Below are 16,020 nucleotides of genomic sequence, written 5' to 3'. Positions count from 1 at the left end.
CACAAATCTTATCCTACAGGCAGAGTATTACCCCAATTTACTTCTTCCCTCACGTGCAGCAGATGCTTTATGCATTAAAAACTGAAAAGACCCATCCTACATTCCCCAATATTTATAGGATAATTTTTCAAAGTATCTTAGTCATAYGGGAGCATAAATAGTTTTAGAAAAATCTTGCCATCACCCTTTTTCAAGTGTACTTTTCAAGTACATTACTATGTAAGACCAACGTGACTACAATTTTCTGCTCTAGTACTCTCATCTCTRCAAACATCCTGGCCAGGCTAGATGGGGTTGTGAGCATCCTGGTTTAGTGCAATATGTCCCTGAGTATGGCAGGTGGGTTGGACTAAATGACCTCTGAAAGATCCCTTCCAACTCAAACTATTCTGTGGTTGTATTTACTACAAGAACACATGGAAGAACATCCACCATTAATTAACTGCTTACATAACATTGTGTTTTGTACAATATTTGCTTAATCAATCATGCAAAAAAGTACTACCTGTAATCTAATCCATAGATATCACTGAATAACTGATAATCTACATGMGATCTAAAGCAAATATTCATACAATACCTATCATTTTACCTACTAAAATGATCACAGCTTCAACAGAATGTAGCACTTGTAAAATGAGTTTATTTTAAAGTGCAGCCTCCACGTAGCTGTGAGATATTCAAGATTCTGGATGCATTTGCAAGATACAACAGGTGACAGCCAATCAGTAACTGCCAACCTCTACAGAGCAAATGCCTTCCAGCATATGAGCATATGAAGACAATCACTCAGCCTAAAAACTGCAGTGCATTTTACACTGATCATATCCACAATTTAGTATCAACTTATCAAATTTATATGAAAACAAATCTTCATCTCTGAATTAACATATTTTCYAGAAAGTTAGACTTAACAGCAACTGCAATTCTCATTCTTCTCTATCAGTACATAGCAATAGTACACGAATCCCATACTTTGCAGAACAAACGAAGACTTTACTCTTTCTAGAAGAAAGTTTAAACCCTACCAATGACAGAAAAGTGACAGTGAAAACAAACTACACCACAGTGAGGAAAAAAAAAACAGACTAAAGTTACCTATTCAGGTTTACTGTCAATGGGAAGAGTTACAGGTGAGGGCAAGTTTTAGGAGGCCCTTTAAGGCAGTGTAAAGCCTCACAGGATGAGAGACAAGCTATATAGTTACACACTGTGTTAACAATTGTAGTTCATTCTTCCCTACCATCCTGGCAAAAAAAAATAAAAATTGTCAGCTTGCCTGGCCCTTTTCAGAATCAACAGAACATCAAACACTGTATGAAATCCACAATTTAATTAGTCAGATATTTTATACAGGATGCTTTTTAAAATTAAAAACATAACTCATGAACCATTGGGTTTTAATCTGGAAAAATCACAGTTACCAGTATTTTCATCAAGAGGAAGGGATTTAGATTTTCTGCCTAAACATTCTGTTGCTCCTCAGTATTCAAATAAAAGTTACTATACATACTGAACTTGCAAAATAAAAACAAAAACTTCTTACAATTTCCACATGTGCATAAGCTGGAAACCTAAAACCATAAAAGCTGAGTCTTCCCTACATGTTCCATTATATTTTCAGTAACTTGTCAAATTCATAGTCTGTGCTATTTCATAATGAACAACTTTACACTAAAAAAAGCTCTCTTAATTTCATAGAACCATTTTGTTTAAACTCAACCAAGAAGCTTTAGAAGTAATAAGAATTTGCATAATGATGTGCAGGTTATTTTATATAAAAAAAGACAGAACAGGAAAATTAACTAGTCCCTGATTATGTAAATATTTGCTCAAAAGTAATTTTGTCATAATTTCGTAATTTTTAGATGTCTTCTGCTTTGTAAAAATGTTTTCAATTAAAAATCTCAATGCACAATGTAAAAGTGACTAACTAAAAAGCTGATGAATTGCTGTAGTCACAGAACCATCACAACACCATGCCTGTTCAGAAGCAAGATGCTGCCACACTGCAAGGTATTGAAATACTGAAATACTGCTCTTTCACTGGTGCTGAAATGCTGGGGTTTTGCTGGTATTTCAGGATGGGTATCTGTGACTTCTTTTTGCTTAATATTAGACCAGACTCACTGAGTACTTAATTGGGGAGAAGGCACAAGCAATGCTTCTGTGYGGGAATTGATGGGCTTTGTTGTTTTGTTTCTTTTCTTTTAAAAAACTTTAAAAAATAAACTTCCATCTCTTTCATAAAGGTGATTTTCAGCTCAACAAGCTAATGTACACACAAAAATGATCTCGTTTCATCTGTTTGAAATCTGTCACCTTTCAAATTTTGTTAGTATTTTTTGAGCTTCTATTACAAGAGGCATAAAACATASACAACATGATATGCCTTTATCCTGTATTAATTGCTCCTCTCCTCTTCTTCAGATCTTCCAAGAAATAAAGGGCTTCTCCCAGACAACCCACTGCTTTATGCTATGCCTTTGATAATTTTTGTTTTTCACTTACTCTTTCAGATGTTAGGACTGGAACAACATACCAAAAAAAAGGACTATTTCTAATATTGCTTTAGTCTCTGCTAAGTCCATCAAGTAGATGCTCTAGTTAAGAATTTGTGTGCTTTGAATAAAGCTAGCACTGCTTTTGTTAGTATTCAAAATTTTGAATTGCTTACCTGCAGCATCACATCACTGCTCAGAGAACAAGATATAATTCACCATAAAACAGAATTAATTTTTTTTAATAAAAGAACCAAGTAAGGCTTTTATATGTCCAACATGTATCTAAAACCCATAAGACAAAAAGAAGAATACACATTCTCAACACACCTACCCAGAATTACCACAAAAATTGAGACACTGACAGGATGTGCTGTGGGTTGCAGGATTAGTTAAAAAAAAATAAATAAAATCAACAAATGTGTTAAATTATCTGGCTTTCCCATACTACATTTTAAATTTCTCCAATAAATTAGACATTTTCAGTAGTTGTCTGGAAAAAAGTTACAACACATACCTCAGTTTAACCCATGGAAAAAAAATGCATCCTTTCACCTTTTTTTGAGTTTGTAGAATTTCTGCAGAACTTCTGCAGTTATGTTGCAAGAAGTACACTTTGGTTTCATCCTGAAATAAAGGTCTTTATCATGATGGACAGGAACTTTATACGCCCTAATATTTTTAAGATGCTTAAAACAACAACAGCAGAAAAAGATTCAGCAAACAGGCTACACTCTATATGTTTAATTACACAAACTCCAGTCACCTAAATTAGTAGTGCAGAAGTTTACCACTAGATTGAAGCTGAAGATAAATCTATGAATACATGCACATATGCTTTAATATGGTCATGCTAAAGATCTATTCAGACACCTCTTTAAAACTTCTTATATGGGGGGGTAATCATCATATCAATCACACATATCAAGGAATTGCAACATCAAGTAAAGTGAAAATTTTGTTATTCTTGAAAGCACTTCTAACAGTATTGAACAAGATGGAAAACCTTTACATTTTGAACATTAATGATCACTGTTCTAAAAGCAAGACGAATTATATGATGTGTTTTCTTGGTGGAAGCTTTAACAGACCTTTACAATGGCCCCCATAACATGTGGCAAATATTATGTGAAGGACTGATGCAAGTAATAATGCCAAAATTATCTACTATCTTAGCCAAGACTGTAGTCAAATTAAAGCCACAACTAGAATTATAAACACATCTGGAATAAGGTTAAAATTTTATGTAGTAGAGCTTATTACAGTTATGTCTAGACAATAACATTGAACCATTTTTGATCATGAATGGTTAAGGACTATTCTCCTAATCATTCATGGACAACAACTCATGTCTTCTTTGATGCCTTTCATTGAACAGAGCACACTCATGGAAGCAACTGCAGTTCTATCCTAACTTTGTACACAACTAACAATAGTTAAGCGTTATTATAAACCTACAGAGAAATATGGCAACTATTTCAGTTAATTCTCCCTTACATTGTTGAGGGCAATTACTTGCTCATCTTTTAAAAGATTAAAGAACCATTTAAAATATCACCCTTTCCCATATTATTTAAACTGGCAGAGAATACTTCCTCACAATCTTTTAGAAAAAGCTTCACTTAACAGCAACAAAAGTACTTCGAACCACGTAAAACATTTGAAAGTTAAAGTCCTACCATGTGTTCTACTTATCTGAAAAAGGTAAGTCTAGTTAGAAAGCATCCCTTAACAAACTGATTAAAAATTTAGTGGGCTGAGCATATTGTGACACTTCAGAATACAAGACATTGCTTCAGTTTCTGTAACTGTAAATGATGCATCATGKTGTCCACATTGACTTTGCATTCGAAGTATTTTCTGATGTTCAGGCAGATATTTATACACACGGATGAGATCTCCCCACCACCAAATCTTTTCTTCTCTAGGCTGAACAGTCCMAGCTCCCATGGCCTTTTCTCTCCTCTCACCTTAGATTCACTAGTTCCTCAATCACCTCAGTGGCCCTTTATCGCACTCTCATCCCACAGCTCCGTGTCTCTCTTCAAYTGAAAAGTCCAAAACTGGACTCCAGACATGGTCTCAGCAGTGTCCAATAGACAGGAAGGATCATTTCCCAAGCTGCTGGTAAGTCTAATCCTACAGCAGCCCAGGATACAATTTAGTTCTCCTTGTCATAGGTCCCACTGCTAAGGCCCTGTTATACCTTCTGGGTCATTTTTAACAAAAGTATGTATTGTCAGAAGTTCCAACTCCATGCAAAAAGTTGCAGAAGTACCACTCAAAATGCCTAGCAAGCATGGCTGAACCATATTCTGACTGTTACCTGGTCTTTCAAATGACCTATCAAATTTTCTTGTGTATCCTCTGAACAACTGAATTTGCATTATTGAATGTCAGGTGACTTGGACAGATCTTAGTAGCAGAAGAAAGTCAACACTTGAGACACAGGGAGCAGACAGCAATCCAAATAATTGGCAACCGTAATACAGCCAGAAATAGCAGAGACCAAATACAACAGCTTCAAGAGGCAGTTTTGTTGAGCCCTGGGAAGACAAACACACCTACAATRAAGATACAGCCTTCAAGTATTACATTTCCTTCACAGGAAAGAATTTGCATKTGTAACTGGTAAAATATCATGAAATCTGAAGAGTCAGGGACAACAAATCAATAGTGCTTTTCACAGCTGCAGTGTTTATGTGCATATGCAGGCCTACACCTCATTTAACAATTAAGCAATTGGGTACTGACTACCTATGAAGCAAACAACTTTAGAAATTGATTTATATCCACAAAAGCAAACACTACATTGCTTGCTTAAGAGCAGTGAAGAATACAATACTTCATAAACTACTTTCAAGCTACTTCAAACCATTAAATCCAGTAATTCTCTGTAATTTCCTATAGTCATGATTAACTGGAAGGAACTCCCACAATCAAGGGCAGCAAAATTTCAAAAATTTGTTTGCTAATTCATATTGTATTTCTACAGTACGGTGTCATATCCGCCTTCCTCATAGGTTTGTTCCATTTACATTTACCCATAGAGAATTTGTTTCCAGTCTTCTGGAAAGTGCAAATACAAGTCTTGGCACTTTCCAAAAAACAGAATACTTTCTAATCCTCAACTTTGTGCAGAAGTTAACCTGCTTTATTCGCCTATTTTATTTTAAAATAAGTAAAGGTAGCATACTGATATTGATAAGTCAAAACAGGTACTGGCTGTAGCTTTCACCTATGCAGAGTTTTGTATCAGCATTGTAGGCTAGGCTTAGTTCTAGTTTAATTCCTAAGCAACAGGAATTGTTTCTGCAGCACAGCCACAGAAATACCCCTTGAGGATGACATTTTTAATTTCACTGAAGAAAATATTCCATATCAGCTTTTTCCCTTTTTCTGAGCACAAAGCAGTTCACCAACTACTTTTTTTTTTTAAATTTTGCTATTACATCAGAGTACAAAAGCCAATCAACTGATGAATACAGTTGCACATTGTAAGCTTCAGGTAGGCAAAGTCCCTTTTGCCACAAAATAAAAACCTGACCACATTACAAAGTATGTGGTGAAAGTGGCAAATCAGTTTGTGTTGACTAAAGCAAGCGAAATGGAAAAGTAAAATGATCAGTAAAATGATCAGAGGAGAGAGGCAGCTGTATGCTGAAGAGCAATGCATTTAAATTACACGATCAATGAGTAACTATACACAGACCCAGCTCAACTGAATTACTGCTTCATTAATTGTGTTCATCACAGCTTCTCAATGTCCTTAAGAATAAAGATTCAAGATTTCCCTTGAGGTAAAAAGCGCCATTTAAAAAAAAAACAAACTGCATACATACACTAACTTTCCTAATAAATTTACAATGATATATAAATCTACCACCTTATGATATACAATGGGTATATATCTATACAATGATATATAAGGGTACCACCTTAATGAAACAGTTTAGGGAAGTAAGAGCCACAAGAATTCAAACCTCATGGCTTAATTTCAAACTTGGAGCATGAACACTTACCCAAACTTATTTACACCCAATTCCATTATCATAAGACAATTGAAAGAAGACAACAAATGTAGAGTTTTATAAAAAAAAATCAACTAGTTTAAAAAGTAACTACCAAATTGCAGTTGAGCATCAAAGAGGCAAGATTAAGGTATTTTCAAATTGGGAATAGACTTTTTTCCCCACAAAAAGTGTTCAAAAATTATTTCATTGTAACTAAGATGTACTCTGACTTAAAAAAAAAAATCCATAGAACTGTTTATACAAAGTTAATTTATTAACTAGTAGGATTCTACTGGTTTTTCATATACTTAAGATTCTTCTGAGAGTTACAAGTGTCTTAAGTATTGCAAGAAAAAAAGGATTTTAAAAAAAACTCTACTGATTCTTTCCTCAATAAGCAGAATCCAGTATATCTCGAAATTATTTCACACCAGATGGAATATAACCCAGAACCTCAACAAACTATTTTGTATACAAGAAAAACTACTTCATTCACTGCATACAAGCTACATCTACATTCAACTCAGAAGAGTTACTGTAGCTCCAACTGACAGGCCTGAACCAGATTAAAACCATCCTGCTTGGTCACAGCTCAACCACAGCAGAGAATCAACCCAAATCAAGGTGTTACAGCTCCATCTCCACTGCATCTCCTTCCCTGAGCACTGTGTAACTTTCACATAGCTTTGAAACAGAGAGATTGACAGTTTTACAGACTATTTGGGCATATTTATGGAAACTTTACTCACATTTTGACAGCAAAGATCATTTATAATCTCAGAATTTTTCTTTGAAACTCCCATCCTGTACCAAGATTCTAAAAGGCAAGGCTGATCTTGCATCTCGGTTCCTTAAGTCTCTTAAGAGAGCTGCATGGGCATTCCTTAATACAAATATGCTAAAAAAGTCATCTGTAACAGCACTGGTTTGAGCCAGCTCGTTTCACTGTGCACTGAGATGCATAAGAAAAACTTACGCAATTATGGAACCTCAACTGTGGCCACAGCGACCTTCAACTCAAGGTGACAACTAGTCAAATTGCTATTACTTTCAGCACAGAACAAAACAACCCAGTTCAGAAAACAAGTGTTTAAGGATCATGTTGCCCCCATGCAATACTTGACAGAAGGGTTTCTTTTACTTTTTCCCCAATCATGAGGCATTAGGAAAAATATTTACCTAACAAAGCTTTTAAACTTTCACATTCGTATAGTTTTCATTTGGAAGTAATTTAAAAATAGTTGAAGTGTGCTACGGTTTCTTTAGTACTGAACCATTAGTTATTAGAACAAATCACAGTCCATTTGTTTCTCTTCACAGAAATTCAGCTGAGCCCAGCTCTGCTACACAAATCGCCATTTCACATGATTTTACTATTCACTCAAACTTCTTCCTTGTAAAAGGAAGTTTTTAAGAAACAAATAGTCTATTTTCAGCAGGTGCTTTAAGAAAAGATAATTTTTAATAAATATGAAAAAAAAAAGGCATTGTACACAGATCTGTTCAATAGCATTCTACACTTCTCAACAAAATGCTGAAACTTGCTGTGTTGTGTTGCCCTCTTCAGGTCAGCAGCACGTAACATTTTCCAGTTCTTCTGCTTGCTGAGTTACTGCGTTGCAATTTCTTTCATACCATTTTTCAGACCTGAGGTTTCAAGTAGCAGCTAAGTTCACCTGCATTCCACCACTGCTTGAAGCATTTTTGGTTTAATATCCTATAAATATAAACTTGACTTTTGCCCTTTATGTCTCCCTAACCTCAATATTAATCTTGTGGATTATCAAAATATCGGACAGCATTTGAAAAGATGACTAAAAACTGACTTCAGCACTGATAAGCAAGTCTCATGACAAGAGGCTTAAAGAGCTCAATTGATTCAGCTTACCAAAGAAAGCTCCTGAAATCAATCCATAAGTGAACTTGGGAGGTCAGGAAGTCAGATGACTTTAAAGTGGCAAAACAGAACCCAGAAACTGTCAAGTCAGACAAGTTCAGACTTGAAATGCAATGGAGACTTTTCAATAATAATAACAAAAAAAAAAAATTAATTACCTACTAGCATCAAAGGGTAAATATAATTATTGCTTGAAAACTTTACAGGGAGACCCAGTATCTTTCCAAACAATCTGTTTTGATCATTTTTTTAATAGTTGTCATAACATGGGACAAATTATGCTGCTGATTTGCATACTTGTAATGGGTTTTGCAATTGATTATCAGAACTCTGCCAATTAATTTGGAAATATGAATACAACAGTCTTCAACTGCCTGGAAATGACCATGCTTGAGCTTCTGATTCATTTATTGAGACGGATATTAATAATGTCTTAAAATATTTCATTTCCCACTCCCATGTTGCTACTTTCAGAGGACAGGTCATGGCAAACATTTATGTCTACTCAGACATCTCAATACTGCAGCTTTGACATAAAAAGCAAAGTGCTGATGTACTATTAAGTATGGACAATTTCACTCAATTTACTAAGGAAGATAAATATCCGAAAAATTTGTGATTGTACAACTTAATCACAACATCTTAAGGCACTTATGATCAGAAAACCTATTCAAAGTTAAGACCTATTATGTAATTAAGTAATAAAATTAATAAACTAATCAAAAAAATAGAAGCAAAGGAAATGCTCATTCCAGCACCATAGTACTTCCCAGTACTAAAAAAAGGAACAAGCAAACGATCCCAGATCATCCCTTTTTGGCCTGGCAAACATACAACAACCAGCCTGCCTCAAGAAATTCTGACTCTAGAAAAACTCAGGAGAACTTGTCATGAAATTTTCATTATTTTTCTTTCCCATACTTTTGTAATTTTTATGTCAAGAATGAAATACAATATACAGCTTTAAATTCTATATACTCAGAGAGCAGACTCCTGGGAAAAGTAGGATGATGTGGGTGACATGGGAAGAGAGCAAAATCCCAAAATTGCAGGATGAGTGAAAACTAAGTRCACAACAACTGAGACYCRGAGTGCTCCCACAGCAGGCAGCAGTTCATCACAGCAGTCTCTTCAGCATGTAGAGACTGCTCTCCTGACTAATATGCCCTGTCACAGTGCCTGGAGCCAAAGACTGATGAAAACTTCCTGCCATCTATCAGCCTGTGTGTTCAATTAGACTGTGAAACATCAGCTGGTGTTATAAACACAGGGGGAAATTCCAAAAGCCAAACTAGCTCTAGTACTAGACATGAAAAGCAACACTTGAATTCAGAATATACTCAAAACATTACTATTATTTTCTCTCTTATCTTTAAAGAACAAGTGCAAAAAGTACTCTATTCTACAGTACTATCAGATAAAATGGCAAAAAAAAGGTTTTGTGTACCTGTCTGTTGACGACAAAGCAGCTTACACCTCTTAAGTGATGAAGTGGGGAACTTCTTTTTTGACACATCAAAGTAAAAGTATTAGAAAAAAAATAATCACTATTTTTAAACCATTTCTGGTAGAACAGTTTCCACCCATATCAAAGGTTTATCTAGTTCATGTTCCATATGACATGGCTAACAGAATACAACAGCTGGCAATAAAATCTCCCAGATACCTTAGCTAACTTTTTAAATTGCAAACAAGTTGATCTTTAGTGATTCTCAACCTTTTTTTGCATCATCTACTGTAAACACCAGGATTTTGGTCCAATCTTGGCTGCTATACTTAAAGGAAGAGGTGCTGGACAAGAGTTTTTAAAATTACCTGTGGTTAGTTTAGTTCTGACTTACCCAAGTACGACGTTCATATTTTTGCCATCTTTCTCCCACACACTCCATCAGATTTGGTCACCACAGGAGGTATGATTCATATGACTCTTTAGAAATGCATTTTAATAGATAAACTTTACAACCGAAAGAGTTTTTGAGTTTTAAAAATAATGAATTCTTCAGTGAAAAAAAAAAGTATCAGATCACTTTACTGAATGCATTTTTTCTGCAGCAATTTTGCTAACTCACATTTAATTGCTGCTAAAACCAGTTTTTCTTACTTGATATCATAATCTAGTACATTTCTTTGAAGGAGAACAAATTCATCCTCCTCGTACCAGTCAAAAGAAAATGCAGACAGTTCCTTTCACAGAATTTCCTTCTAATAATTTGGGGTAATAGAAGTTATAGAAATACAAAGGAGAAACTCTCCCCATTGAAGGTGTTCTTCATTTCCTGCCTTGTCATTTCCTACCATCCACCTGTGTATCCCTAAGGATCTACAAGAACACTGTGTGAAGACACACAGGGAATAAATATCCACTGCAACACAAACTCGGGTTAAATCAGGTGTTTACACAGGGATATACAAGCAACCAGTTAGAATGCCAAGCTGACTTTTGCCAGCATTAATGGAAATTAAATGTATTTGAAGTGGGAGTTAAATACATCTGAAGAACAATTAATAATCAGTTATTTTTGCATATGCACATTTGTCACTAACTGCTGCAAAATTATGTTAAAACTACAGGAATCAACTCCTTGTTTGGAATTAAATTACAATCACACCCTTCTTAAGGCTTTCTGAAAATTCCTTTGAATACACAGAGCAGTAATCAGCACACACTTTGACAAACCAAACAAAAAAGCTAAAGACACCTGCATCCACTTTTTTTAAAACACTGGAAATATTTAGAAATGCTAAGAGCAGTATTACTGAAAAAATACACACCAACCTTCTCAAAGGCTGTCTCAGCATAATCTTTATTTGTATTTGGTCTTAAATTCTCAGTTAGGTATTTTGGGTTTAAACTACAGCAAGTAAGGGCTTCCAATTGAAGAGACAATGGGAATCAAGACAAGTACTACTGGCTAAAGTGATAGATTTTACTGATTTATTCATTTAGTTTTAAAAAGCTTTGCTAGCTTGAAATCATGTAGTATCATAGAAGTCTTCCCTGACACCTTAAAGATCTGCAACCTATTCAGAAAACCTTCTTTTTTTTTGCAAACCCATTTACGTGATTTCTATGAAGACTTTTAAAAAACCCCACACCTATCAGAGAACAAGCAAACAACTTAGTCACCAACCAAACAAAATGCTGTGTGTACTGCTTTTCCTGATACACACTTTTTGATTCTTATACAAACCTTGCCATCTGCTATGATCTCTGACAATAACTGACTTCCGTTCTCAATCTAGGGTTTCATTATGACAGTAAATGTCTTACATCTTACATTAAAACCTACTCCAGTCCCACTGAAAGACTGCATAGGTTTCTATGTCATTATAACCTGTTACAAAGTAGCATCAGCATATTCATAACTATGAATAAAGGACTTTCTTTTCATAGCTATAGGTGCAAAACTTAAATATAAATAGATCAAAACATTCCAACAGTGCACAACTGTTTAATTTACAGAGAGGTTACACAAGTTTGTAGCTTGTATAAGCTTTTTAACCATATAACGTTCCAAACTTCATTGTGACCTTAATGCTATAAAAGCTAGGGAGATGTCAAAAGTTGTAAGTATATTCCAAGGAATATATCTCAAAAAAAGTTGAGAAAAATAAAGTGGTGGTGCATTAAAACAGAAAAAAACATTCAAAGCTAGTTTTGGATTGTGAAGTATCCAATTAGAAGACAAAGGTAAGAACCAGATGCAAGACCTATGCCATTACTTCCACCTTAAAATGCCAACAACAAAGAAGACTATACAGTGGTTGAAGAAAAACTGTTGCTCCTAAAATACTTGACTTAGACCTTTCATAGGTCATTTTGATCTAAGCCCTCCTCATATTTAATAGTTATTTTAAATAACAGAATTAGGTTGTTGTATTATTTAAAAAAAAAAAAAAACAAACAGACAAACATCATGTACACGAACCTTAGCATGTTCTCAAGTATTACACACTTATAATACAATGAATGTTAATCACCTATTAGAATATATATAGTCTATTTTGTTTGCTAATCCTACAACTCAAGGGTCCAGCAAAGATGGGCATGCAAAGTTTTACCATATTGCTAGAAAAGAAAACATATAATTCTGAAAACAGATTAAAATATATGACACCTCAGTGGAAGAGTTTGGTAAAAGTGGCTTTATTTTATTGTCTCCTACCTGATAAATTCTAAATGGGATGTATCGAAATCCATTATCTTCTGGAGGATACTCCATGAGTTTTCGATTTATTGCCCAAAACTGCTCAAATTTATCTGTGAAGGTAAAATTAGACTTTGTCAACATCAAGAACAAATATTTTTTCAGCCTAAATGAGACACAACTGGAACAACATGCAAACTTATCTTAAGGAAGTTTAACATGTACAAATTATTTTTCCCACATTTCTCTTCCCTATTTAGCCTGAAGCCAAAAGTAGGCCATCTACATTCTCCTATGAAAACAGTGATGTGGTGATTTATTGGACTGAAAGAGAAAGCAACTTTAACTCGTATCTTATCTCCCACTGTTAAGGAAATATTGGGCTATAAATTATGGATTTCATTACCTCAGCTAACAGTGCCAGTTTCCCCACTCCCTGCTCCTACTGGTCTATACTGTCTCACAGTCTGCTAAAAACATCGAATTGTTCTTAACTATAGAAGAACAATGGGTGTAAAGTATAGAGAAACTAAAGCAGGAGAAATACTTTTTGAGTGGTTTATATTTGGATACGTAGATCTTAAAATAATCTGCAACAATGCATGATATAGCCAGAAAATTTACTACCAGATTCACAACAACCTGAAAATAAAAGTTTATGCTTGAAACACATTTGTTATTATCCAAGCAACTAGGGTTAGCAAAACAGTCTGCACATAATTTCATGCTGTTCAGACATTACAAGAACTGAACAGTTTATTACATTTAAAATGTTTTAAGGACAGCATAAGTCCAAGAGTAATAAAGACCTTTATACATGCAAATCAATCATTCAAATGAAGGAAATAACTAATATCAGAAGTGACAGAAAGGAATATGAAAAGCTAAGATGAATAAAGCTGCTATTAGCCTTACTGGAGAAGGCAGTTTTAGAAGGGGAAGAGCAAGGGATCCATTTCCTTATAGACCTCAACTCTCCAAGACACCAAATGTGGATGTTTCCATAGAAGGAATACAGTGCAAAATTGTCCCTCCTTGGCACAATGTTTAGTCAAGTCTCAAGAAGCTGGGCTCTTATAAAATACATCCATTACAGAATTCAGTCCCACTAAAGCAAGGTAAAATTCAGAAATGTATTCACAGGACAAAGGTTCTTCCTGCTTCCAAAAGTAGGATATAAACATATAAAGCAATTGCAGAAAATGAGTTTCAGATTTGCTTCACTCCAGCATACAGCACAGATAGATGCATGTCAGTGCACTAAAAAGCACAGTTCAGTATATACACGTTTTATAAGACATTGCTTTTCCTGACTGAATGCAACACAAGGCAGGAATTTCCAAGAAACTGTGAACAAACTCCTGCCAGGTATGCTGTAGGAGCATTTCCTGATACTCACCTCAGAAAGTACTTCCACACCCTTGTTTCCTGATTAGTAGCAAGTGCCTCTTGACAGGCACTTACCTGAGCTATACTCAGCACCAGCAGGCAGGCACCTGCCCTGGATGAGGAGCTGCCAGGATGCAGGGTGTTACCCCATAGCAGGGTATGGTCACTCCCTGCTAGGCTGGGAGTGACAATGACAGCCCTGGAGCACACTGTAATCACGCAATCCCACATTTGAGAACCCCAGTCTACAGAGTCAAAGGTTTAGTCTTAAAATGTGCAACACTAAGGATGACTGCCTCCTCCTCAGGAACTCTTACAGTGAGAAGGTGAAGATTTCGTTTGCTTCCTTTATCCTTGAAGGTAGCACTGAGAATGGCTTGCAGCTTTCACCACAGATAGGTGAACAGGCATCCTACAGTAGGGACTGGTAGATTTATACCTCAATTACCACTTCAAACTCACTTAAGAAAACTGTCATGGTAACACACAAAAAAAACAACTGAGACCTACTCAAGCGAGTGAGTTTCATCACACTTAAATAAGGAATCTCCATATGTGGAGATATCCCATTGAACAGAAATAAACATTATTTACTAGTTTAATGCTCATATTATAGTAATTAGGCAAGCTGGGTGAACGGTTTACTGTCCTCAAAATTCACCAGAAATGAACAACACATCTTATGGATGAGAAGAAAAAGAAATTATGAACAAATAACAGACTTACATTAGAAGATTAAGTATATTGACCCTTGTGGCATATATGGCAAACAAGGGAGGCTCTGAATGACAAAAATAAAGTTAAACAGTGGTAATGTGCAGTTAAGTCACTTTTGTTCTTCATTCCTGCTTCCTCACTTCCAGAAAACATGCCGTAAACCAGGTAATCTTATTCAAGGCAGGCAATCACAAAATTTGTATCTCTCAGATTATTCTCTGAACACTTAAGACAATCTATTGTTCAAAGTTCTAATAGTTTCTGTAGTTTCCAAATATAACAGTGCTAAATCTGCAACAGTTGAGTTCTGTCAATCCACCTGATAGCCCAGGAATTTTAGCTAGACATAATGGAGTCACATATCTTAAGACAGATCTCCACTGTGCATACAACACTATCTGAACACTCTAATCAAATTCCTCCTCACAACCTTATTTTGCTGTCCTTCAAACATCTTTCCAGGGATACAGTATTTTTACTGCAGGAAACAGAGTTGCATGTTAGAAAACTAAGATTTTTAAAGGAAGTGGCAGAAAAAAAGCTATCCACACTGACATATATGCCCTGGCAAGAGCTTTTATTAGCAGAGCATTGGCTCAGTGCTAGAGTCCCAAAGCTCCAAAAGTACAAAATACAAAAGTAACTGCTTTTCACAGAATCCTTTAGACTCAAAACTTAAAATACACAAAACCTGTACTGGGACAAATATTCCCCCAATCTCCTTAAAAACCCAAGTCAAAGGATTCATCCTTCTCCCATTTTAACATATCAATACTCCATATTTTTGCAAAGTCTTAAAGACGTTATTAGTGCTACAATGAGTTATAAGAACTAATTAGTTTATTGGCTAGACAGGACAAAGACAGAAGGTGCTGGCCAGAAACGTACTAATCAAAACAAAACTGAGTTTTCATCAAGCCAGTAAACAAGGAAGAGTTCTCTGCCTCTACCTACCAGCAAAAGCACTTTACACACTTGTCTCCCGCCCTTGTGAAAAGCTTATGTAGTCTGCACGATATCTAAACTACTGTAACAGTCAAATCTGACTACTTTTGTTTTTCTCAGTCCATCTGTTTTTAAGAAAGTGCTTGCTCAAAGTGTTAGAGTTTCTGTATTAGCAAAAAGCAGTACTTGCAAAAGGCAGATGTCCATATCTGAATAACAATTTAAAGTAATGACAGTAAGATTTGAAGAGAAGTGAGAATAGTGACAGTGTAAAAGTTTCATGTGACTCCACTAATCATATTTCTTGAACAAGAGATAATGACTGCTATATAACTTAGCCTAAAATAAAATATAAAAACTTTTCTCTCTGTATTTTATGTCCAAGATCAGAAAGTTAATAACCAAATAAT

General features: G+C 35.3%; 1 protein-coding gene across 1 annotated transcript in view; it reads right to left on the bottom strand.

The window, feature by feature from the left end:
• Positions 1-12,672, bottom strand: part of LOC130578966 (autophagy protein 5-like) — a gene marked incomplete at its 5' end in the record, with an annotated part of 44,163 nt that extends 31,491 nt beyond the window's left edge. The window contains one exon of the mRNA XM_057375421.1: positions 12,578-12,672. Coding sequence (XP_057231404.1) covers positions 12,578-12,672 — 95 coding nt within the window. The remainder of the gene's footprint in view (positions 1-12,577) is intronic.
• Positions 12,673-16,020: the final 3,348 nt, after the last annotated feature.

Source organism: Malurus melanocephalus, unplaced genomic scaffold, assembly GCF_030028575.1.
Source record: "Malurus melanocephalus ecotype Western Australia unplaced genomic scaffold, MMel_1.1 scaffold_248, whole genome shotgun sequence".
Classification (NCBI taxonomy): Eukaryota; Metazoa; Chordata; class Aves; order Passeriformes; family Maluridae; genus Malurus; species Malurus melanocephalus.
Note: the sequence above shows the minus strand (reverse complement) of the source record. Positions and strands in the feature narration are given on the sequence as shown.